Source organism: Oncorhynchus clarkii, chromosome 15 (genome assembly GCF_045791955.1).
Source record: "Oncorhynchus clarkii lewisi isolate Uvic-CL-2024 chromosome 15, UVic_Ocla_1.0, whole genome shotgun sequence".
In the NCBI taxonomy this organism is placed as follows: domain Eukaryota; kingdom Metazoa; phylum Chordata; class Actinopteri; order Salmoniformes; family Salmonidae; genus Oncorhynchus; species Oncorhynchus clarkii.
Window position 1 is genome coordinate 28,765,514 of NC_092161.1, and position 26,180 is coordinate 28,791,693.

Here is a 26,180-nt window from a genome sequence, read left to right on the forward strand (position 1 = left end):
ATGTCAGTGATTCACCAGTTCAGCTAATTGGAGTATGACTTGTGGCTTTATCTAATGACTGTGCCCTTTCATAACTGGGTGACACACGCACACGCCTTTTGGTTACTCACCACACAGCACAGCTCGCCACATTTGTGTCGGCCACAGGAGCGTTTTTTGAGGCAGCGCTTCTCACAAGTAAACATCAGTCCATCTATAGAATTGGGAGGAAAGGAAAGAGACTTAAGAGAATAGTAAAGTACAGGACAGATCTACTTTAACTAAGTACAGTAGCAACACCACCTCAAACAATCAAAATATCACCTTCATTCTGGATGACTGCACAGGGAACATCCTGAAAAAAAAAAAGGTCTTCAGTGGTGCCCTTTGGTACAACAGAACTCCACCTCCATTTACAACGGTGCGCAGTCTATACAGAACATTGCATTTGAAGAGTTTTACTCAAGATACAAAAAAAAACAAAAAAACACCACCATAGGTATACAGTACTTTTTTTCGAAAACTAACCTTGGTCTTCGAGCCGCATTTGCATTTGATGGTGGAGGTGAGCGAGCAGGGACCACAGCTTCCCTCATGGCACAGCTTCTCACAGATGTGGATGGTCTCTGGAATGACGGGGAAAACAAGTCAACACATTTGATATGCCATAGAGAGGTTATACATGAGGACACAGTGTCTTGTGTTACCGCTGGAGCCGCAGGGCAGAGGCTTGCTGCAGGTCTTGCCACAGGAGGGGATGGGGTCGGAGCAGCCGCGGCGTTCGGGGTAGCCCAGCTCCAGGAGCTTGGCCAGGGCCGTCTGCCCACAGGGGCAGCTCCTTACTAGCCTGGGGGAGCGTGGGCACGGCTTGCACGGCCCAGGGTGGCACACCTGCTCACAGCGGTGGGCCTCACAGTCCAACATCCTAGGATAGGGTGGAGACGTATCACAAATGAATGTATGAATAAGATACAATCTATCTATATCTAGAATATTATTCTTACAGGAGAAAAGTTGTTTCCTAGTAATCTCAAGCTGCTGGTTTGAACTTACTTGCCACATGCTTTCTGACAGCAGAAGTGGCCTGAGCCATCAAAGCGGTCTTTATCCGTCCCACAGAGTACCTCCCGAGACACAACACCGCAGTAGCACACTGAGACAGCAGGAAAGAACCGATGAGACAAAACAGAACGCATCAGAGTGAAATCCATCACATTGGCTAAAACCATGAGCCATCATTACTCATCACAAATTCCTCATTGTCAAGGAATGCCATTTTAACTGTTAAGGACAGAAATGTTTTTGGTCAGATCACATGGTCAGGGAGAACTCCTGACCCAGAAAAAAGACCTATTGGGAGTGAGTAGCTCACCCTGCTTGACCTGTAGCGGGCAAGGCTGGCACAGTCCGCTGTGGCACACCTGGGTACAGGTGTGTTCGGAACAGTTGAGGGTGGCGCCACACTGCTTGTCACAGTGGATGGCAGTGGCCTGGCCACACCGCATTGGCTGACTGTAGAGAGAAGTATGGAGGTATTTTACCGTGAGTGGAGGCGGGCTCAGGGTTTCTTATACCCGAGTAAGTGACAGGGACATCAAATCAAAATCAAATCAATTTATATAGCCCTTCTTACATCAGCTGATATCTCAAAGTGCTATACAGAAACCCAGCCTAAAACCACAAACAGCAAGCAATGCAGGTGTAGAAGCACGGTGGCTAGGAAAAACTCCATAGAAAGGCAGGAACCTAGGAAGAAACCTAGAGAGGAATCAGGAGTATATTTGGCAGCCTAAGCAAAGGCGTGTAAATTAACAGTGGGTTATTATTGTAGAAATGATAAACGGACCTACACATTCTCAAATAACTGACCTTTTTCTGGCCTGCAAATACGACCCTCTGCTGAATTTGGAAATCCTGATTAGGCACTCGAGACAAAATTATTGCCCACCTCTTCCATATATAGTGCACTACCTATGACCAAAACCCTTTGGGCATCATGTAGGGAAAAGGGTGCCGTTTGGGACTCAGACATTAGGTCAGGAGGATATACAGTACCTGGTTCTTCCGCAGGTGCATGCTTTGGTGACAGAAGCAGGACACTGGGGACAAGGTCCTGGGTGACACAAACTGGTGAGACACAACCAAGGATGTAAATTAACATTTTTCCATTTGTAGCAGTGATACTCCCAACATACAAAAATTTAGAAGCACCAGAAAATACACTGCTCAAAAAATAATAGGGAACACTTAAACCACACAATGTAACTCCAAGTCAATCACACTTCTGTGAAATCAAACTGTCCACTTAGGAAGCAACACTGACTGACAATACATTTCACATGCTGTTGTGCAAATGGAATAGACAACAGGTGGAAATTATAGGCAATTAGCAAGACACCCCCAATAAAGGAGTGGTTTTGCAAGTGGTGACCATAGACCACTTCTCAGTTCCTATGCTTCCTGGCTGATGTTTTGGTCACTTTTGAATGCTGGCGGTGCTTTCAATCTAGTGGTAGCATGAGACGGAGTCTACAACCCAAACAAGTGGCTCAGGTAGTGCAGCTCATCCAGGATGGCACATCAATGCGAGCTGTGGCAAGAAGGTTTGCGGAGTTTGTCAGCGTAGTGTCCAGAGCATGGAGGCGCTACCAGGAGACAGGCCAGTACATCAGGAGACGTGGAGGAGGCCGTAGGAGGGCAACAACCCAGCAGCAGGACCACTACCTCTACCTACACAAATGTGCATGTGTCTGCTCAAACGGTCAGAAACAGAGTCCATGAGGGTGGTATGAGGGCCCGACGTCCACAGGTGGGGGTTGTGCTACTGCCCAACACCGTGCAGGACGTTTGGCATTTTACCAGAGAACACCAAGATTGGCAAATTCGCCACTGGCGCCCTGTGCTCTTCACAGATGAAAGCAGGTTCACACTGAGCACGTGACAGACGTGAGAGTCTGGAGACGCCGTGGAGAACGTTCTGCTGCCTGCAACATCCTCCAGCATGACCGGTTTGGCAGTGGGTCAGTCATGGTGTGGGGTGGCATTTCTTTGGGGGGCCGCACAGCCCTCCATGTGCTCGCCAGAGGTAGCCTGACTGCCATTAGGTACCGAGATGAGATCCTCAGACCCCTTGTGAGACCATATGCTGGTGCGGTTGGCCCTGGGTTCCTCCTAATGCAAGACAATGCTAGACCTCATGTGGCTGGAGTGTGTCAGCAGTTCCTGCAAGAGGAAGGCATTGATGCTATGAACGGGCAAGCCTGTTCCCCAGACCTGAATCCAATTGACCACATCTGGGACATCATGTCTTGCACCACAGACTGTCCAGGAGTTGGCGGATGCTTTAGTCCAGGTCTGGGAGGAGATCCCTCAGGAGACCATCCGCCACCTCATCAGGAGCATGCCCAGGCGTTGTAGGGAGGTCATACAGGCACGTGGAGGCCACACACACTACTGAGTCTCATTTTGACTTGTTTTAAGGACATTACATCAAAGTTGGATCAGCCTGTAGTGTGGTTTTCCACTTTAATTTTGAGTGTAACTCAAAATCCAGACCTCCATGGGTTGATACATTTGATTTCCATGGATAATTTTTGTGTAATTTTGTTGTCAGCACATTCAACTATGTAAAGAAAAAAGTATTTAATAAGAATATTTCATTCATTCAGATCTATGATGTGTTATTTTCATGTTCCCTTTATTTTTTTGAGCAGTGTATATTATTTTATTGATTGTGCAAGAACGTCAAATAAAAATACAAACGCAGAGACAGTATGAGAGGTCAAGAGAACGAGAGTCAATAGAGTACTAACGAACAATGGAAACTGTTTTTCCCCTGTAATAAGGAATTATTGATCAATGGTTCAGAGACATGGGAGGAATATGGTCTTCTGAAATAGGATACTTGTTATTTGGCCATTGGCTAGTTTTATTGCAAGGAATTGCAATTGGTCAACCACAGGCTAGGGCTGGGTTATGAAACTACATACTGTCCCTTTGTTCTGGGGAGAGAATCACTGGAGAGCATCCCTGAGGACAGGGGAGAATGACCATCTACCTCCCCGTATGATTTGTCCTCTTTGAATAAAGCCATTTCCCTACTATTGATTTGCTTTGGCGTTTGTTATTGAAGAATAACAAATTGCTAACATTTGGTGCCGTGACCCGGATTAATTGGTCTCAACAACAAGAAAAACGTATCAACTGTGTTGATCCAGAAGAAAGAGAAAAGGCTGAGCGCAACCCACAAGGGAGTCAACTCTTAATCTCCTGATCGATGGCATAATTGCTGGGTGAGTCTAGACCAATATCATTTTAAAAGAACCAAAATCAGGTTAAAATAAGCACATGCAATGAGTGATATCTGATGTATAAGAGTTCAAGTCCTTTGTTCTATTACAGACTTCCTTTGTTCTCTCTGAAAAAGGTTTGAGGCCTGTGTCTTTGTTCTCTATTATAGGGGTTCAAGTCCTCTATTAAAAGGTAAAGTATTTTCTTTTTGTGAAACCGTGTTGCATAGAAGTGAGTTGCTAGTTGAGTAGCAATTTTTACACGTGGTTAATAGAAGTCTTCAACAAGCTTTTTGAAGTGAACATAAGTTATGGGTAGCCAGGCCCTACAGAGACAAATGTGTTCTAGAAGGGGTTTGAGTCCTTAAAAAGGGGTTTTATACATTTATTTAACCTCAATAAAGAAACGTCCTCCCACTGTCAAACTGCGTTTATATTCAGCAAACTTAACATGTGCAAATATTTGTATGAACATAAGATTCAACAGACAAACTGAACAAGTTCCACAGACATGTGACTAACAGAAATGGAATGTGTCGTCCCAGAACAAAAGGGGGGTCAAAATCAAAAGTCAGTAAGTATCTGGTGTGGCCACCAGCTGCATTAAGTACTGCAGAGCATCTCCTCATGGACTGCACCAAATTTGCCAGTTCTTGCTGTGAGATGTTCTCACTCTTCCACCAAGACACCTGCAAGTTCCCGGACATTGGCCCTAGCCCTCACCCTCCGATCCAACAGGTCCCAGACGTGCTCAATGGGAATGAGATCCGGGCTCTTCTGGCTATGGCAGAACACTGACATTCCTGTCTTGCAGGAAATCACGCACAGAACAAGCAGTATGGCTGGTGCATTGTCATGTTGGAGGGTCATGTCAGGATGAGCCTGCAGAAAGGGTACCACATCTTCCCTGTAACGCACAGCGTTGAGATTGCCTGCAATGACAACAAGCTCAGTCCGATGATGCTGTGACCGTCATGGACTGGGAAGGTCTGACACTCCACCACCAAAAATCGCTCCCACTCCAGAGTACAGGCATCGGTGTAACGCTCATTCCTTCAACGATAAACGCCAATCCGACCATCACTCCTGGACACGACGAAGGCTAGTAACATCACTCCTGGAACTTTATTGAAGCTATATGTTAAAAACATCCTAATGATTTATTCTGTACTTAGTTTGAAATGTTTCTTCGACCAGTAATATCACTTTTTGAAGTTGTCGTCTGATATAACGCTGACCAGAATTAGCGTTTGGATATGTATACCAAACGCTCTAACAAAAGAAGTATTTGGACATAAATAACGGACATTTTCGAACAAAACAAACATTTATTGTGGACCTGGGATTCCTGGAGTGCTTTCTGATGTAGATCATCAAAGGTAAGGGAATATTTATCATGTAATTTCTTGTTTATGTGGACGCCATCTTTGCGGCTGTGGTGTTTTTAAATTGAGCACCGTCTCAGATTATTGCATGCATTTCTTTTTCCGTAAAGTTTTTTTTAAATCTGACAGTGGTTGCATTAAGGATAGGTATATCTATAATTCCATGTGTATAACTATATTATCATCTAAATTTACTTTGAGTATTTCTGTTGAATGATGTGGCTATGCAAAATCACTTGATGTTTTTGGAACTAGTGAATCCAACGCGCCAATGTAAACTCAGATTTTTTTATATAAATATGAACTTTATCAAACAAAACATGCATGTATTGTGTAACATGAAGACCTATGAGTGTCATCTGATGAAGATAATTCAAGGTTAGTGATTAATTTTCTTTATTTCTGGTTTTTGTGAAGGCTATATTTTGCTGGAAAATGGCTGTGCTTATTGTGGTTTGGTGGAGACCTAACAATCGTTTGTAGTGCTTTCGCTTAAAAGTCTATTTGAAATCGCACACTTTGGTGGGATTAACAATGAAAATAGATTTAAAATGATATGTATGTTTTAGGAATTGTATTTATGAGATTTGTGGTTTGAATTTTGGCGCCCTCTATTTCACTGGTAGTTGTCATATCGATCCCGGTATTGCAGCCATAACAGGTTAAAACCCTTTACAATGAAGATGTGAGAAGTTATTTGGATTTTTACGAATTATCTTTGAAAGACCGGGTCCTGAAAAAGGAAAACTTTTTTGCTGAGTTTATATATACATTTTGAAGTTAATAAAATGCCATTGTTAAGTGACAAAACCACTCTGGAAAAGGGTCGAATAGCTCCTCCGGATGTGAGAATGAAAAATATTTTAAATTCAGTCTAGTGATATGAAGAACCATTTCAAATTAGAGAAGTGTAGGCAAGAGATAAAGAAATATTCCGTCATTGTTGACAAAGATGGAATCTGTCTGATACACAAAAAGCATGGGGCAAAAATACAGAAAATATCTAATTCCCTAACAAAGGCACAATGGTCTTTAACTGTAATAGCCGAAGAAAGAGTACTGGATGAGATTTTGTTTTCTGGAGAATCATGACAGGACATTGCAGAGAGATAAAGAAAGTTTGAAAGCTCTTGGGTGAACACATCAAAACCTTGAAAGAAGAAATTCAACAATTACAGGCAAGGGTCGTAAAAACAGACTTGGCTCCAACATGTGGAGGACCATTTGTTTCTTCAATCCACCCTTAGGCTGAGTTGCACAAGGATGATCGGGTTTCAAGCATCTGGTCAGCACTGCCTGGCTTTGGGTCAACAGATACAGACAGCGGTGACGAACGATGTCTTAGGCCATCCAGAACACAGGCTGTAAAGTAAAGAGAAACCTCCGGTGACAGCATTCACACATAAATCAGCATCTCCAAATCAGTTGGATGAAAGGTCAAATACTTTGGAACATCACGTAGAAGTGGGTATGAAAACGTGGGACCATTTGAAGCATTATAAGAAACTCCACAATCTACATCCTTATGATGGGTTACAGTTACTAGCCTTTGTTTTGAACAACCGTGAACATGGTGTACATGAAGAAAAGGTTTATAGAGCTGTGGGTGGTGAAGAGCAAGATGTGGCTGATGGATGGAGAGCCATACATGTTTTCTTTAAAGGTCTGACCAATGCAACCACCAAGTGGGGAGAGAACCAAATGTGTTCAAAAACCAAAATAACTGTTTGTTGAATTTGAAGATTTTAGAGCAGAGGTTGTGTGACACAGTGGGTTACCTGACATGGAAGATGAAAATGACCCATTTTTTGGAGGAATTGAGTGTAATCACTCATCAGCTGATGCAATCCATGCAACAAAAACTTTTGTTTCCACAACTAATGACTGGGAGAGAACTACGGCGACGTCGTCGACAGGCTAAACCGTATGTTAGAGTTGTACAGTCCGAGTGAAACTAACAACATTCAATCAGCAGAAGAGAAACGTGGTGTGTCATTATTGCAGGTTTTCTGATCACTGGCAACGAAAATGTCAGAAAAGGAAAAGTGAATTTATGAGAAGTGGCCAGGAGAAGCAGGGTCCGTCTATGGGAAAATGGAATCAAGACAACAGCCCCAATGACACAATGTTGATGCAGAAATTTAAAAAGCTCTCTCCGTCTCAGCAGCAGAGTTTGCTGGATGCTGTGGAGGTAAACTAATGGACTCTCTCTTACGTCCCATCTGCTGTACATATGAAATCGGATGGAATATGTGTGAACATGATGGTTAACAACGTTGCAGTAGATTATTTTGAAGATTCGGGTGCTGAAGTCACTGTATTGCACATATCTTATGCAAAACATATGTTCTCAGTACACGGGCAACAAGATGAGAACAACAGGAGTGGACGACGATGACATATGAAACAGACCAAACCATTATCAATTTCTATCGGGCCAATGAAGATTGATGCAGGGGTCATTTGAACAACCTGTTAGGCTTTGACTTTATTATGCAACTTGACTCCACATTGAACATTTCTGAAGGGAAGGTGACGTGGCAAATTAGACAACTGCAGGGATCTACAGTTCAGAACCATGCTATTTGGACTATGAAGAAAAATTAGTGTGGAACTCTGGATACAGAACCACTGTGCTGGACAGGTGTTACCCCACCTTGCACAAAACAATATCCCCATTAGCAAGGAAGCTATGGACGCTAATAAAGTAGTGATTAAAGAACTATGGGACATGGGTATAGCTGAAAAGACACCATATAATCCAGCTACTCTGATGTATCCTACAGATACCACATTACTTGGACACGACTGTTAATAAGAGACGGTTTTGGATCAGCTCTCCGATGGGTTGATAGAGTCATCCGTTGGAAAACCCTGAGTTTCATCTTATACACAGATGGTTCAAGCATTGTGGAGGTGGGTGTGAGAGGCAGGCTTGGGCATGGGTAGTTACTACAATGGACCCATGTCACTACCAGGCACGTTAGATTTGAGAAAAGCAGACGTTCCCTTTATGGAGTGACAATGCTTAACTATTGCATATAACTCTAAAGCAGTAGGGGAAGCAGAAAGACAAGTAAAAGAGGTGTGGGGAATAACTACCAAGGGGGGACATGACGTAGTGAAAGGACAGTGGGTGATGGTAAAAACTATGTAAGAGACACATTAAGGCCAAAATGGGAAGGCCCTTATAAAGTTTTGCTCATAACGAGGTCAGCAGTAACAGTCCAGGGAAAATCACAGCGGATACACTTTACACTTTTGATGACAAAGCGGAGCCTGGAGAATAAAGAACTGCTTAATAAGCAATCTGGGGCCAATCCCGGGTGAAGAAGCATAGTAAAATGATCAGAAACTGATAAGCTTCTATGTTGTACACCGCAGTAATCATATTAGGGATATCTTGGTGAAATGTCCAACATTTTCTTGAAAATTGGGACATGCTTACTTAGGGAAATCTGTGTGAAATATAATTCTTTCTGGAAAACAGGACATGTTACTTCACTTTTTGTTTCCTTCATTACAGATAAGAATCTAGTGTCTTCGGTTCAAGGACTGTACCTGAAATGATACAAGATCACCGGTGAAGTGCAGCCAGTGGAAAGGAAGAAGAATTCCTCACGACCGGCAGACTGTCAGAACATCATATTTAATAGTTATCTATGTGGGACTGATACCAGTGTGGAAGAGCTTGTCACTTAAAGGACTTGATGAATGATTACCTTGTCAATAGTACATTTGAATATTGTCTTTTTTGTGTGAGTTTCCTCCTAATACAGGATGTGGTAGGAATCGGGACATCATCATTATACCCGTTAATACCTATTTTCTTTCATTTTGTTTGAAGTCTGTACTTGCTGTTACAATAAGAAATAAATGTGCCCTTTGTGTTTTATAGAAACGCAAGGTGTTTAATGTGAATGACTTCACGCTTACTACTAATGTTTTTTTATACTGCCTATTTTTTCATGTTTTTCACATTTTTTAAAAATGTTCTAGGGGGGAGTGTAGGATAGGATACTTTGGCCATTATTTATTATTTGGCCATTGGCTAGTTTTATTGCAAGGAATCCTAATTGGTCAACCACAGGCTAGGGCTGGGTTATGAAACTACATGCTGTCCCTTTGTTCTGGGGAGAGAATCACTGGAGAGCATCCCTGAGGACAGGGGAGAATGACCATCTACCTCCCCGTATGATTTGTCCTCTTTGAATAAAGCTATTTCCCTACTATTGATTTGCTCTGGCGTTTGTGTTATTGAAGAATAGCAAATTGTAACAATTGAGATCGTCTATTGGGTCTACAAATTCTAGATAGTGCACTTCTGATGCACATTTTGTGCCCTAAAACTATTAAGTAACCCTGTAATTACATTTGTTTATTATAAAAAGCTTAATACATGTCATTGAAATTGCAGTCATTTGTGGAATATTAGGTTTCTACATTGTGTAAAATCACCATTTTCCTATCGAGATGCATTAGTGACAATTGTACACTTTCTTAAGAACATCAAGTTTGTGAGTGATAACATGAAGGAGACATTCATTAGTATAAGCATTGATCTTCTTAAGAAGATTATCCTTTGTTTCTGTGCCCCCCAAATGTTCCGATATAGCCTACTATTAAATTTACCAGGTTGCTAGCTAGCTAATGAGGTAACATGACTGAACAAGGTGTAAACAGCCACAGAGTTGTTTTAGAATGTCCCGCGACATGGTTTTTGAACGTAAAATGAACGTAAAATGCAGCCCATAGGAAGAAAAAAAACATTTCCCCGGGAAAAAGGGTAATATCTTTTGATCTATTTGGGCTAGAAACGTTTCCGCTGTAGTAATGGTAGAACCATGATGCTAACAAATATATGCGCTCTAGGACACTCGGAAACAACGGTAGAGCAAAGCCTAGTCATTACAACAATTTATCTGGGTGATTTGTTTTCTAGGCACTGGTGCACCCAAGCAAAAATATTTAGGAGCATATGCAACCAAAATTGTGTCTAGGGCTCGAAAGTGCAACAACCACAGGGGACACAATCAAGACAACCACTTCATGCTGTAGAACAGCAGATTGTTATGTGTTGGTGGGTTATGCATGTGTTGGGTTGTGGCTCACATGTTACAGGGGTGCTTGCAGTCTGCTCCGCTCCTCTTCTTCCCACACATGTCTCCACAGCTGTGTGGGATCTCACTACGCTGGAACTCTGGGTTGGTCGCTTTGCCTGTCAATCATGGCAGAATAATTAAACAGTACAGGGAACTAACTCCAGAAATCAGGACAAGGACATTGATTCCTACTACTTGTTTATGTGACCTTTACTTTACCAGGTTAGTGTAATTGAGATTAATAATTATCTCTAATACACAAAGCATCTCAAAGAGAGCGAAAGACTAGGGATGCACGACAGGGTAGGAATAATGGCTAAAATTGGCTATTAGCTAATCCCTTACCACAGAAGCACTTGTAGACGTTCGGGGGTTGGAAGACAACATTCTGACAGGCCGGACACCGCCACCCATCATTTGTTTCTGCAAGTGAGAGCAAAGTTTGCATATCACATAGACCAATTTACAAAGCACTTCATCAGCTAAATGGTGAGTCACAATATATCTTAGATTGTAAGGTTGTACTCTAAGTTGTAAAGGACCTCCGCCACCCGAGCCACAGTCTGTTCACACACTGCTATCATCTATCCTGGCAGACCCCCCGCACCTCTCTGATTCAGAGGGGTTGGGTTAAATGCGGAAGACACATATCAGTTGAACGTATTCAGTTGTACAACTAACTAGGTATCCCCCTTCCCTTTCCTGGGGCGGCAGGTAGCCTAGTGGTTAGATGGTTGGACTAGTAACTGAAAAGTTTGAAAGAACGAATCCCCAAATTGACAAGATAAAAATCTGTCTTTCTGCCCCTGAACAAGGCAGTTAACCCACTGTTCCTAGGCCGTCATTGAAAATAAGTGGTTCTTAACTGACTTGCCTAGTTAAATAAAAGGTCAAATTAAAAATTAATTAAATGTTATGTCACATGCGCCAAATACCAAAGGGGTAGTAGACCTTACAGTGAAATGCTTACTTACAAGCCTTTAACCAACAACGCAGTTTAAAAAAAAAGGTGTTTGATCTTATGAGTAAATACTGTAAGTTAAAAAATGTTTTTTTTTAAACTACTAATTTGATGGTTGCAGCAATCAATTGGCCCATTAACAATCACCCATATTAGCAAATGTATTTCATTTGAAGCTTCACATTTTTCTGGTATAGGCTACTTATCATAATGAACGTTCTCAGCAAAATGCCTGCGATAAGTGATCGTGTTGATAACTTTCGGTTTATCGTCCAAGCTCCACGAGACTGAAAAACAGCTTCTATCTCCAGGCCATCATACCGTTGAACAGCCATCACTAGACAGCTAACAGTCCGGTACTCTGCCCTGAACCTTGAGATTAATTCCCCATGTATTTAGAGTCATTGAACGCTGGTCACCTCATTCTGTTTTATATACTTTTGTTTACTCATCATGCATGTATATACTGTATTCTCAACATAGCTCATCCTAATATACCTACTGCTGTACATACCATCTTCCTTCCAAATGATATACTGTCTAAACACACCATGTTTTTATATTCTGGATTCTGACATGCTCACACTAATATCTACTCTTTATTGGTAATTGGACTTGTTCTGTGATTTCTTGTTTAGATTTTGTATTATTTGCGAGACATTCTACTGCACTGTTGGCGCTACTAACATAAGCATTTTGCTGCACCTGCTAGAATGCCTGCAAATCTGTGTAACCGACCAGTAAACGTTTATTAGATTTCTAGTACAGTAGTAACATCTCTGCACATTAGCTGACACTGCATGTCACCAAGGGAGTACTCCAAGGCTTGATCCTATGCCCCACGCTCTTCTCAATTTTCAGCAACAACATAACTCAGGCAGTAAGAAGCTCTCTCATCCATTTATCTGCAGATGATACAGTCTTATACTTAGCTGGCCCCTCCCTTAATTTTGTGTTAAATTCTCAATAACAAAGCTTTCTTAGTGTCCAACAAGCTTTCTCTGCCCTTAACCTAGTTCTGAACACCTCCAAAACAAAGGTCATGTGGTTTGGTAAGAAGAATGCCTCTCTCCCCACATGTGTGATTACTACATCTGAGGGTTTAGAGCTTGAGGTAGTCACCTCATACAAGTACTTGGGAGTATGTCTAGACAGTACACTGTCCTTCGCTCAGCAAATATCAAAGCTGCAGGCTAAGGTTAAATCTAGACTTGGTTTCCTCTACTGTAATCACTCCTCTTTCACCCCAGCTGCCAAACTAAACCGAATTCAGATGACCGACCCACCCATGCTAGATCACGGAGACGATCGGCAGGAAAGGGTGCTCTCGAGCAGTTCTTTCCTATTCAGCCATCACACTTGCCACCAATGCTCATTATAGGACACATCACTGCACTATATACACACTCTGTAAACTGGCCATCTATGTATACTCATGCAAGACCCACTAGTTGATGCTTATTTATAAAACCCTCTTAAGCATCACTCCCCCTATCTGAGATACCTACTGCAGCCCTCATCCTCCACATACAACACCTGTTCTGCCAGTCACATTCTGTTAAAGGTCCCCAAAGCGCACACATCCCTGGGTCGCTCCTCTTTTCAGTTTTCTGCAGCAAGCGACTGGAACGAGCTGCAACAAACACTCAAACTGGACAGTTTTATCTCCATTCAAAGACTCAATCATGGACACTCTTATTGACAGTTGTGGCAGCTTTGCATGATATATTATTGTCTCTACCTTCTTGCCCTTTGTGCTGTTGTCTGTGCCAATAATGTTTGTACCATGTTTCGTGCTGCTACCATGCTTTGCTGCTGCCATGCTGTTGTCATGCAGTGTTATCATATGTTTTTTATTTAACTAGGTAAGTCAGTAAAGAATAAATTCTTATATACAATGACTGCCTACTCCGGCCAAACCCCAACCCGGACAGCGCTGGGCCAATTGTGCGCCGCCCTATGGGACTCTCAATCACAGCCGGTTGTGATACAGCCTGGAATCGAACCAGGGTCTGTAGTGACGCCTCTAGCACAGATGTAGTGCCTTAGACCACTGCGCCACCCATGCTGTGTTGTCTTCGTTCTCTCTTTATGTAGTGTTGTGTCGTCCTATATTTTTAATCCCCGGTCCCCGCAGGAGGCCTTCTTGTAGGCCGTCACTGTAAATAAGAATTTGTTCTTAAATCGACTTGCCTAGTTAATTTTTGTAATACATTATTTTAAATATTTAAGATAAGGTCACTGGGGCCACATTTTTGCTACAGTGATATTGTAGCATCATCAATGTACAGCAGTACCATCTGTCGAGCAGAATTTGCATTCCTGTATTGTCTGTGTGGGGGAAGCATTGTGCCCATCTATGGAAGACTATTGTGTTGAAAGTCATGAATAAATGAAGAGCTGGAGGGACTGTTAGGCCTACCGTCTGCCTGGGAGGCTGGGGAGCGGGCCCACTTCTTGATGCAGTTGAGATGGAAGACGTGGAAGCAGCTGTGGCAGCTCCAGACTGGAGACATGACTCTGATCACCTCACAGCACACCATGCACTCATACTTCTCCTCAGACAGCTGCTCGATCAGGCAACCTGGACAGATATGGAGGAGAGAGACAAGACCAAAAGCATGACATCTTCTCAAATGGATCCTATTCCCTATATAGTGCACTCTTTTGGACCAGGACCCATAGTAGTGCACTATGTAGGGAATAGGGTGCCATTTGGAACACACAACTAACATAACTACTTTCAGAACAAACTCATTCACATTTTCTATTGTTTTGTTTTTTTTTTACTCTGGGACTTTTTGAAAAACTGTGAAACTTTGCCCTCTCACCTGTCTGAGTCTCCTTGCTCTTGTTGGGCACGTTGTCCCACCTCTTCTGTCCAGGCCTGTGGTCTGAGTTGAGTGTTCTCCTCTGGCCTCTGTCCTGTAGGGGGGTGCGTCTCGCCTGGCCTCTCCCCTGACTCCTCCAGCTGGGCTCCTCTTCAGTGCCAGAGGCCAGTTTATCACGATGGCCAGAGGGGATGTCTCTGGCTCCCCTCTCATGGTCCTTACCCTGGGGATATTCTTTGATAGGCCCCTGGCGTCGCTTGGGCTCAGGGAATTTCTGTTGAGCGTCGACGTGGGGTTTCCTTTCTTCGGCTCTCCCTCCTTTTCGGCTTCTGGCCCCCATTTCTGATGGTGGGGTTTCTTCTCTGGGCTCAGCAGGGTCCCAGCCTCCTCCTCCTGTAGCGTGGCTGTCGTGGTTCTCCTGCTTTTCCAGAGAGTGAGGAGGTCCTTTCGCACTCCTCGCACCTCTCTCTTCTCTCCGCGGCTCCTGGCTGAACCGTCTGGGTTTTTCAGGGCGGGTGTCCTGGTGGTCTTCGTGGGCAGGCCCCACCTCTACACTCCGGCCGCCAGGGTCTCCTCGACGCCAGCTAGGCCCGTCTATGGGGGGTGTTCCAGGCCTGTAGCCACCACCACCACCCAGTCCATGGTGGCCCCTAGGTAAGCCAGGGGGGCCCGTGTCGACCCCAGGCCTGTTCCACCTTGGAGGCTGGCCCCTTGAGCCCCGGCCCCCTCCACCTCCGTTAGCCCCTCTTCCTCCTCTTCCTCGACCCCTTGATACATCCTCTTGGTGGTAGGGAGGAGGATGGAAATTTACAGGGACCGTTGAATTGTCATGGACTTGAGATCGTTTGACCCCATGGTGAAAATGGCCTTGCTGCTGTTGCTGCGGTGCTGGGCCGTAATTATTAGAACCACTCCAGTTACGGTTGTGGCCCTCTCTGTTCCGACACCTCCTGGATTGCTGCTGGTTACATTTCTGTCGTGCTGAAGTCTCATCTGGATTCAAATCCAGAGAGTCTATGCATAAAAAAAAGAAAAAAAAGCCTACTTGTTAGTGAGTGGCTTGGCATGAAAGTTGTGAAGCCGCATCATAACTACAGTGTAGACGCAGGCAAGACAGGCTTGACAAGTGACTCCAAAGACAACAATGTTGACTTGGGAGTCACGTGCCAAGGCTATGAGTATGACAGCTCTGAGTATGACAGACATTCTATTCAGGACGGCCTGGACTTTGACACGAGAGCACGTCATCGAGCTAAGTTGGCCTCACTATCATTACAGAGAATTAAGCAACAACGTTGGCTATTTGTTTGAGACGCTCACTGGCTGACTTCAGACGAGCAAGGCCAGAGCCATTGTTAAAAAAAAAAAAATTGGGTAGCTGGCTGGCGCATGAGTCAACCAGTACTAGCCTAGATTATGTAGCTCGTCAGCTTCTCAGGCTAAAGTTCAATGAACATGCAGCTCACATAATGTGGTCACAGCAATGACTGTATATGAAATGGGCCACACTGGCAGAGTAGGGAAGGGAGCAGTGTATAAGCGATATATACAGTGGGGCAAAAAAGTATTTAGTCAGCCACCAATTGTGCAAGTTCTCCCACTTAAAAATATGAGAGATTTTCATCATAGGTACACTTCAACTATGACAGACAAACTGAGAAAAAAATAAATCCAGAAAATCACATTGTAGGATTTTTAATGAATTTATTTGCAAATTATGGTGGAAAATAAGTATTTGGTCACCTACAAACAAGCAAGATTTCTGGCTCTCACAGACCTGTAACTTCTTCTTTAAGAGGCTCCTCTGTCCTCCACTCATTACTTGTATTAATGGCACCTGTTTGAACTTGTTATCAGTATAAAAAACACCTGTCCACAACCTCAGTCACATTCCAAACTCCACTATGACCAAGACCAAAGAGCTGTCAAAGGACACCAGAAACAAAATTGTAGACCTGCACCAGGCTGGGAAGACTGAATCTGCAATAGGTAAGCAGCTTGGTTTGAAGACATCAACTGTGGGAGCAATTATTAGGAAATGGAAGACATACAAGACCACTGATAATCTCCCTCGATCTGGGGCTCCACCAGTGAATGACCTGCAGAGAGCTGGGACCAAAGTAACAAAGCCTACCATCAGCAAGGGCATTGAAGATGAAACGTGGCCGGGTCTTTCAGCATGACAATGATCCCAAACACACCGCCCGGGCAACGAAGGGGTGGCTTCGTAAGAAGCATTTCAAGGTCCTGGAGTGGCCTAGTCTCCAGATCTCAAACCCATAGAAAATCTTTGGAGGGAGTTGAAAGTCCGTGTTGCCCAGCAACAGCCCCAAAATATCACTGCTCTAGAGGAGATCTGCATGGAGGAATGGGCCAAAATACCAGCCACATTATGTGAAAACCTTGTGAAGACTTACCCTTTGTTGGCAACGTTTTCTGTATATAACAAAGTATTGAGATAAACTTTTGTTATTGACCAAATACTTATTTTCCACCATAATTTGCAAATAAATTCATTAAAAATCCTACAATGTGATTCTGTATTTTTTGTCATTTTGTCTGTCATAGTTGAAGTGTACCTATGATGAAAATTACAGGCCTCTCATCTTAAGTTGGAGAACTTGCACAATTGGTGGCTGACTAAATACTTTTTTGCCCCACTGTATTATTATTTATAGGAACTCTATATCTGAACTCTGGGCACAAGCTACCTAAACATTTTATCTACCCCGTCAAGAGGGGGCGAAAGGCTTGGGCCGGCCTAGGCCATTTATAGACGCTAAATAGAGTGTGCAAAGCTGTAATCAAGGCAAAGGGTGGCTTCTTTGAAGAATCTCAAATATATTTTGATTAACACTTTTTTGGTTACTGCATGATTCCATGTGTTATTTAATAGTTGATGTCTTCACTATTATTCTACAATGTAGAAAATAGTAAAAAGAAAAGAAAAACCCTGAAATGAGTAGGTGTCCAAAATTTTGACTGGTACTGTAAGTGGACGCACATGGCATTTCGGGCAAATTTTATCAAATAAAAAGACTTTACACTGAGTGTACAAAAGATTAGGAACACCTGCTCTTTCCATGACAGACTGACCAGGTGAATGCTATGATCCCTTATTGTTGCCACCTGTTAAATCCACTTCAATCAGTGTATATGAAGGGGAGGAGACAAGTTAAATAAGGATTTTTAAGCCTTGAGACAATTGAGATGGATTGTGTATGTGTGCCATTCAGAGGGTGAATGGGCAAGACAAAAAACTTAAGTGCCTTTGAACAAGGTATGGTAGTAGGTTCCAGGCGCCCCGGTTTGTGTCAACGACTACAACGCTGCTCAACCACCTTCCTGTGTATCAAGGACGGTCCACCACCTAAAGAACATCCAGCCAACTTGACAACTGTGGGAAGCATTGGAGTCAATATGGGCCAGCATCCCTGTCGAACACTTTCAACACCTTGTTGAGTCCATGCCCCAATGAATTGAGGCTGAGGGCAAAAGGGAGGGGTGCACCTCAATATTTCAAAGGTGTTCTAATGTTTTGTACACTCAGTGTATATCGGAGTTGTGGCTGTTGTCATAGAGAAAGATCAAGGACTTATCATGGATATAATCCGTTTTAGCATGGACAATTCCACTGAGGGCTTCCACCACTTTAAAGTAGTCAACTGGGTGGGGATTCCTATGAGTTGAGAGTAATCAGCCAATGAAGACCATGTACTACTTTAAAATGGAGATCATTGGCACAGCCCACGCTACAATGGTGGAGATGAGTCCTATCTAGCTCTATGGCCTGTTGTTCACACACACATATCTGCCCTCTCATTGGCTCAAAATAGACAATCCCTGTTATAGCTGAGAATCATTGGGATAAGGAAGAATGCCTTGTTAAAGGTATACTCAGCAAAATGACATTGCCACGAGCATCACCGGATATTGGGATGAGCGCGATGCAAGACTTCGCTCACACACTGTAAATGCACAGGTTCACTTCACACTGTTCACAGCGTGGTAGCCAGGGCACCGAAACAGTGGAGAAGTTGGGCCACGCATTTCAATGCTCCTAGTTGTTGAAATTGACCCACTATTCGGTTTACTTTCTTCATCCATGTCATGTCGCTGAGTCTACCTTTAATGCCTTGGGATCTCAAGGGCTAGAAGGGATTCAGCTTTTGTCAAATTAACGTCAAATTATTTAGCATTTTAGCTAACCATAATTCTGTTTTCCTAACCTTAACCAAATTCTCCTAACCTGCTACAAAAAGTCAAATCTGACAAACACTGCATCCCATCTAGTCAAAACCATATCAAGGGCCTGCCGGCATTGCAAGTGAGTCACTGGGCTTGTTTCAGTGGTACGGCTGAAGCAACCAACTGCAGACAAAAGTCGAAGAGTGAAGTCGGGGGATGTGCTTCTGACACGGATTTGATTTTCCAACAGCAAGGCTCAGTGCAGCATGGCAGTGTGCCATTGTTTATAAAAGTTTGTTATGTCGAAATAAACATGTCTCCAACCCCCATATCACACACTAAAAATAGGCTGTGTGTGTAGATTGTACCAAAGACAGTACAGTATGACGGTAAGCAGAAAGTGCTTCTACAATAGAAGTCCCCGATCACACGAGTAGGCAATATCATGGCGACGTTGGCCCGCTAAACTTCTGCATAGAAACACGTGATCTGGTCTAACGGTCATCTCGCGCATGTGCCTGCCGTCAAATCAAAGGCATTCCTTCAATATAAAGTAGTGACAGACGAGTAGTGTGTCTGAAGTGGAGGCAGTACAGGGCTTAGCATGTTTCTCGAGGAGGCTAAAAATAGATTTGGGCTTGGAAAAGTTGAATATTTTCAGAAAGAGTCAGGTAATTAGTTAAGGGAGGAGAATGAGGGAAAGAGGGGAGGTTGAAAATACTGAGGGAGGCAGAGGATGGGTTTGAATCTGTTGGAGCTAGCAATAACAAGGGAGAGGGTATGTCGAGGAGGGTTGATGTCAAGTTCAAACAGAGTGAGCCGGACTACAGTTTGAGTTCTGGAGGTGAAATGGAAGGGGTAGAAGGTGTTGTGAAGAGCTCAGAGCCCGAGCAATGCATTAATGGACGGTTATGATAAGACACATTTGGTCCAGAGGGAGTGAGATTTTTTTGAAGAGGGTGGAACCAGGCCTTTTGGCTGATCCATAGTTGTTTTCAGGTTGGGTGGAAAAGTTGGTGGGTGCTGTTGAGTCGGTGAAGGTAACCCGATGTGCACTTATGTTAGTGTTTCTTCAGATCAGAGGGAGCAGGCGCTCCATGCGACGCAACCTGGGCCAAGATCTGTTTCTCGCTTTGCTCATTAGGAACAGGGCACCATTGAGTGATTTCTTTGGTAGCGTTAAGGAGCAGTTGGAAGATTCCTGGTGTCTGTGACACCCGTTGTTTGGTGCGATGCAGACCCGGTGGGTGAGCATGGTGAAACAGAGAAGCCCCCGTTAGTCCTTTTGAGTCAGTCTTAATCCGACATGGTCATGTTAGGATGTATCAGTTAACCTGTTAGAGCATTTGTGGCGAATGCGCTGTTTCAGGTTAAACGTTTATGGTCATGTCGCAACTGTGTGTAGGAGGGAGATTCCAAGATGTGGGAAGTGGGCATGGGTAGTTTCGGTGGATAAAGTTGTGTGCTTCAACTTTAGGGGTGTCCATGTTGCTGGGGATCGGAAGTGTATGGTGCGAGAGAGGCAGGTTGAGGTGGCTAGAGTCAGAGTAGTGCAGAAGGTGCTGTGCTGTATGCTAAAACAGTGAATAAAGTAGAGGATAGGTCAAGGGTGAGATTCTGAGAGGATCCTTGTGAATGGTAGATCTGTGCCAGCATAGAGGGATACGTCAATGAATGATATGCTTCAGTAAGGTTTGCTTCTTAGTGTTCATAGCAGTGTTTATCAACTGCACTGCAGAAATGGAAAGTAAATCACAGAAAATAGATGTGTTGTCAGCTGCATAAAAGTACTTGGGGGTACAAGATGACTTCAGAAGAGTTACATGGTGTGTTGAGTGGTAGTGTCCCATCCTCTCAAGCTGTTGGCCTGGGGTAGGATCAGATAGGGTTAAAGTACTGGAATAAGGAGGTGGGTTTTAATGAGTAGTGTTAGTTGGCATGGTAATTAAAAAATATATATATTTTTCAGTTTCACATTTCTATCACAAAGTGTAATGGATCTATACTATAGTTCAGTTGTGGTAGTAATTTAACATATTGGATGCAAACTGCCATTAAACCTCACCTGAATATATTGTTTTTAACAAAAATTAAAACGTGTCAGGTTGTCACTTTGAGGTTGGAGTAACAATATGTTCAACTACTTAAGACATTGGCTCGAATCTAGGTTGTGCCTTCACATTTCGACAAAATTAACTACTATGGAGGAATTTAACTTCTCAAACCCTGGCCTTGCCTGCTTGGTCTGTTTCGCAAGCGTTGCGGAAGTATCGCGATGTTCCGTCTTTGGGCTTAGAATTCTATCAATTGGGGAGAAGAGACTCATATCATATTCATTTGTACACTGTATACATCTGAATCTCGGAAAAGTTGCTTCCAGTTTCAGACATGTCTTAAGGTCCCGTTCGCCTGGGTCAAACAAAAACACTAATTATAGGCCTTTGATCACATGGTTGTAAAGTTCATGCAGTCGACATGTAGGACAGTTATCCCCATAATGCAACACACTAAAATGAGACTTTGCAGAAGTGACCCGCTTGAACTGAGTGAGCCCCCTTACCACAAAGCAGAGGTTTCTGTTTGAGGAATACAGTATGTCAACCTAACTCACGTTTCCACTGAAACTCCGCTCTTGCGTCTTTCTACGCCTGCTATGTTGGGTTACTGAGTGAGTGAGAGATATGACACTGCCAGCTAGCTTGCTAACGTTAGCTGAGTGCAATTTGGCAGTTCAACACAAACCCTGTAATTTCACTTTGAATTTCCATTTGCTATGATTGGGCTAAATAGCATGAGATACTTAAATGATTATCCACTCTAGTTCAAACTGAAGTGAGCAATCTAGTTAGCTAGACAGTTAGCTAACTGCTAGCTAAACTACTTTACCTGTGACTGAGCCCTCAGCCATTCAATCACACAGTTGGCAGTCGCTCACGTTCTTCTCCCACGCGAAGTTTGTAGCTAAGATTTTTTTAAACAGCTGTTGGGAGATTAACAACCAGAGATTAAATGCCACTTTGTATTTATTATTCCCACAAAAACAATAACATGTCTCCCCTCCTTACATGATTGATTGCGGTATAAACGAACGGTTGTGTGAAACACGAGCTCTGACGATTCTTCCTGCAAAGGAGTTTGAAGTTATGGAACTTTATTGAGACTCACCCGCAGGACGGTTAGCCTTCTGTTCGGAATAACCACAAGGGGGACAGACCCGTCCCTGTCCACAGACAGTGACACCAGATACCATTGACTTTAGAATGAAATACAACTGGACTGGACTGAAATAAATGAAATATAATAGAACTGAACTTAAATAAATAGAATATAACTGAACGTAGACTCTGTGAATTACTTTGCCAAGAGCAGAACCGCAGATATTGAGATGAGCGAGATAAAAGGCAGCGCACCAAAACAGCGGGGAATTTGAGGCTCGTGCTTCAATGCTTTTAGTTGTTGCGGAAATTGACCCACTTTGCTGTTTACGTTCTGCACCTATGTCATGTTACTAAGTCTACCTTTAACTCAAGTAGAATAGTATAGCATGGAATGATCTACTGTCCTCCATGCTAGGTTCAAAATATACCCTTCTTCAACCTAGCCTCAATGGAGGAAATTCTTCCCACAGTATTGTACAGACAAAGGATCCCACAATATTGTACAGACAAAGGATCACACCCCTAGGCCTACACATCCATCACAGCCATAGTGTCTAACAGACAGACAGTCATGGAAGGAATCAGGGTCGACAGAGGCTATGATGGATGTTTTGTGGACTTGGATCACTGGGCTGTTGATTTAAAAAGATTTCAGAGATAATGCAACTCTGCAAAAGGTTAACTCTCTGAGATGATATGCCAGGCTATAAGTTCATAAAGAGCTTGGTCAAATGCAGTCTATGCTTAATTTTCAGTCAAGACTTTTCGGATAATGATTTGTTATCATGTTAACCTCTCATCATTGTCTTTATATACAGTACCAGTCAAAAGTCTGGACACACCTACTCATTCAAGGGGTTTTCATTATTTATGCTATTTTTTTACATTGTAGAATAATAGTGAAGACATCATTACTATGAAATAACACATTGGAAATCATGTTGTAACCAAAAAAGTGTTAAACAAATCTAAATGTTTTAGATTTTAGATTCTTCAAAGTAGCCACCCTTTGCCTTGTTGACAGCTTTGCACACTCTTGGCATTCTCTCAACCAGCTTCACCTGGAATGCTTTTCCAACAGTCTTGAAGGAGTTCACAAATATGCTGAGCACTTGGTGGCTGCTTTTCCTTCACTCTGCGGTCCAACTCATCCCAATCCATCTCAATTGGGTTGAGGTCGGGTGATTGTGGGGGACAGGTCATCCGATGCAGCACTCCATCACTCTTCTTCTTGGTCAAATAGCCCTTACACAGCCTGGAGGTGTGTTGGGTCATTGTCATGTCATTGTCCTGTTCCACTAAGCGCAAACCAGATGGGATGGCGTATTGCTGCAGAATGCTGTGGCAGCCGTGCTGATTAAGTGTGCCTTGAATTCTAAATTAAAAAACTGACAGTGTCACCAGCAAAGCACCCCCACACCGTCACACCTCCTCATCCATGCTTCACGGTGGGAAATACACATGCAGAGATAATCCGCTCACCTACTCTGCGTCTCACAAAAGCACGGCCAGACAGTCACCACAGTGAAAAACAAGACAGTTACTGGAACAACCCCAAAAAATGATACCATTTTTTTTTCCAATAATGAACTCTTAGTTTTTGTAAAATATATAAATATTTTTAACAAGGAAAATTTGGGTTGTGGTTGTCATCAATAACCACGTAAAAATAATATTGCTCAGTTGGTAGAGCATGGCGCTTGCAATGCCAGGGTTGTGGGTTTGACCTGTATGAACCTGTATGCACTCACTACTGTAAGAGTGTCTGCTAAATGACTCAAATGTAAATGTAATAACCTTGACAAACAGGTTTACTTTTGCCCTGTTCAGTGGTATGACCAATGATTTATGCATTCAGTTTATTAGGTACACCCATCTAGTATTGGGTCGGACCTCTTTGCCTCCAGAACAGCCTAAATTATTTGTGGAATAGATTCTACAAGTCGGAAACTTTCCACAGGGATGTTGGTCCATGCTAACGCAATGGCACCACGCAGTTGCTGCAGATTGGACGGTGGTACGACACCAGGCAGGATGGGTCCATGGGTTCATGCTGCTTACGCCAAAACCTGACTCTGCCATCAGCCTGACGCAACAGGTACCAGGATTCATCAGATCACGCAATGTTTTCCACTCGTCAATTGTCCAGTGTTGGTGATTACGTGCCCACTGGAGCCGCTTCTTCTAGTTTTTAGCTGATAGGAGTGGAACCCAGTGCTGCAATAGCCCATACGTGACAAGGATCTTCGAGTTGTGCCTTCCGAGATGCCGTTTTGCACACCACTGTTGTACTGCGCCGTTATTTGTCTGATGGTGGCCCGCCTGTTAGCTTGCATGATTCTTGCCATTCTCCTTCGACCTCTCTCATAAACGAGCTGATTTTGCCCACAGGACTGCCGCTGACTAGATGTTTTTTGTTTGCCGCACTATTCTCGGGACACCCTAGACACTGTCATGCGTGAAAAGCCCAGGAGGGCTTGCACCTACGATCATACCACACCCACACTCAAGTCATTTAGGTCACTCATTTTGCCTATTCTAACATTCAATCGAACAGTAACTGAATGTCCCGAAGCCTGTCTGCCTGCTTTATATAATAAGACACGGCCACTTGACTCACTGTCAGTAAGAGCTTTTCAATTTCCGTGAATGGGGTGGTGTATCCAATAAACTGTCCGGTGAGTGCCTACTGGATAACTTATTTGTATTGCTTTTAATATTTTTAAATGAATATCTTAACACTTTGTTCTATCTAGCTATTTGTGTAGGTAGCTATCAAGTAAACCCAATGAATATAACACTCAATAACTGATAGGGGGCGCTGTGTTGTAAAAAAAAAAATTTGCAAAACAATTTTGGAAGCAAAAGAAATGCGTGTATTACTGTCTACGTTCGTTTTTGACACATGTATTCTATAATAGACACCTTAATACATAATTTTAAATTGTATTATATTTTAAATAAAAACATATATTAAAACATATATTAAAACATTTTCCTTAAAGTATAATTTTTTTGAGATAACTAATGTTACTGTTCCCACTACAACAACAAAATACTTATATACATGTCATTTTGTCCTTGAAACATTGTAGAATTGTAGACTGTAGAATTCCATTCATTCCTATGAAGGACTGCTACTACTGGAGAGTGCCATCTGAAATATGGCCGACCAGTGCCTTCAAAGCCTCTCAATGGCCAATACATAGCATCAACAATTCAGGGTTTATATACATCATTGGGTACAACAGCTGTAGTTAAAATCAGCTCGAGGGAGCGAGGAAACTTCTTGGCTTTTTCTGTTTACCCAGATCCCACATTTCCTGTTTGAGTGCCTTCTGGGTTTCCTCAGTTCCTGTAGGCCTACCATTAGATCCAGCTCATTGTAAGTGGCTATTTTCCTGCTCACATGGCGGGTTTCTCCCTTCCTGCCCGCACTGTGACTGATCTTCACGGGATCCATTGCTAGAGGACATCACTCTCTCCTTTCAGCTCTTACGTTAAAAGTATAGTCATTACTGAACCCCTGTTGGATGACTATTCAACATGAGCCTGATATGATGCGCCCAGCAAGTATTCTCTTCTGCATCAATCAAGAGGACATTCACACTGTTCAGATTCCAAATTTGATGTGCATCGATTTCGGTAAGTTGAGGCGTGGCGTAATAGCCCATGTTCTTCTCTGGAATATGAGTGCTCTTCACAGGGTTAGAGATGGACATGATATTATTTTCAATAAGTCCGAAATTAGAACTTTTATGTTGGCTAACAAATGAACCTATTTAAAATATATGTATTACTGTATGCAAAACAATGCTTTCTCATCAGAGTACTATTCCTGTGTGGTACAAATTATTTATGAATATACTATTAGTTGCCTATAGGCATTTTTTATACAAAGTTGTGTTGTTGTGTTATCTTGATTCTTCCCCCGGCTATACCACAATCTCTGATGTCTAGAGAGCAACAGAGCTCTGCTCATGTGATTCTTATTTGATTTAGGTTATAAGGTGACAGTCAAGTCATGAGATCCTCCTCTTCCCGTCCGTCAAATTTCTCATCTAAAGATTCTTTATGGAATCCGAGTCGGTAAGACCCTCTAAATTCTGTTGATACTGAAACATTGTATCACCTCATAATATTCAGAGACTATTCTCTTGTGTCCAAAATCCTTCAATCATATTTCTTTGTGCTATTGCTTTAGTCTAGTAGTAAGTGTAAATTGACCAAGAGCCTATCATATCTGATTGAACACTTTTGTTATTCACCAGCAATGTTTTTTCTCAA

General features: G+C 42.9%; 2 protein-coding genes across 3 annotated transcripts in view; one reads left to right on the forward strand and one right to left on the reverse strand.

Moving 5' to 3' along the window:
• LOC139367158 (transcriptional repressor NF-X1-like) overlaps positions 1-21,876 on the reverse strand; it is a 28,606-nt gene extending 6,730 nt beyond the window's left edge. Inside the window, exons 1-13 of one of the 2 annotated variants that reach the window (XM_071105277.1) lie at positions 21,801-21,876; positions 21,622-21,715; positions 14,548-15,561; positions 14,139-14,300; positions 11,101-11,178; positions 10,766-10,871; positions 2,035-2,106; positions 1,352-1,491; positions 1,033-1,132; positions 687-904; positions 508-605; positions 304-334; positions 111-193 (exon numbers count right to left, since the gene is read on the reverse strand). In XM_071105277.1, coding sequence (XP_070961378.1) covers positions 111-193; positions 304-334; positions 508-605; positions 687-904; positions 1,033-1,132; positions 1,352-1,491; positions 2,035-2,106; positions 10,766-10,871; positions 11,101-11,178; positions 14,139-14,300; positions 14,548-15,561; positions 21,622-21,643 — 2,124 coding nt within the window. In that variant the 5' untranslated portion in view covers positions 21,644-21,715; positions 21,801-21,876. Of the gene's footprint in view, positions 1-110; positions 194-303; positions 335-507; positions 606-686; positions 905-1,032; positions 1,133-1,351; positions 1,492-2,034; positions 2,107-10,765; positions 10,872-11,100; positions 11,179-14,138; positions 14,301-14,547; positions 15,562-21,621 lie in introns of both variants that reach the window. The other variant, XM_071105278.1, reaches the window with a different exon arrangement.
• A 3,458-nt stretch (positions 21,877-25,334) lies between these two features.
• Positions 25,335-26,180, forward strand: part of LOC139367159 (ArfGAP with SH3 domain, ankyrin repeat and PH domain 1b) — a 69,195-nt gene continuing 68,349 nt past the window's right edge. Inside the window, exons 1-2 of the mRNA XM_071105279.1 lie at positions 25,335-25,538; positions 25,896-25,982. Coding sequence (XP_070961380.1) covers positions 25,918-25,982 — 65 coding nt within the window. The 5' untranslated portion in view covers positions 25,335-25,538; positions 25,896-25,917. The remainder of the gene's footprint in view (positions 25,539-25,895; positions 25,983-26,180) is intronic.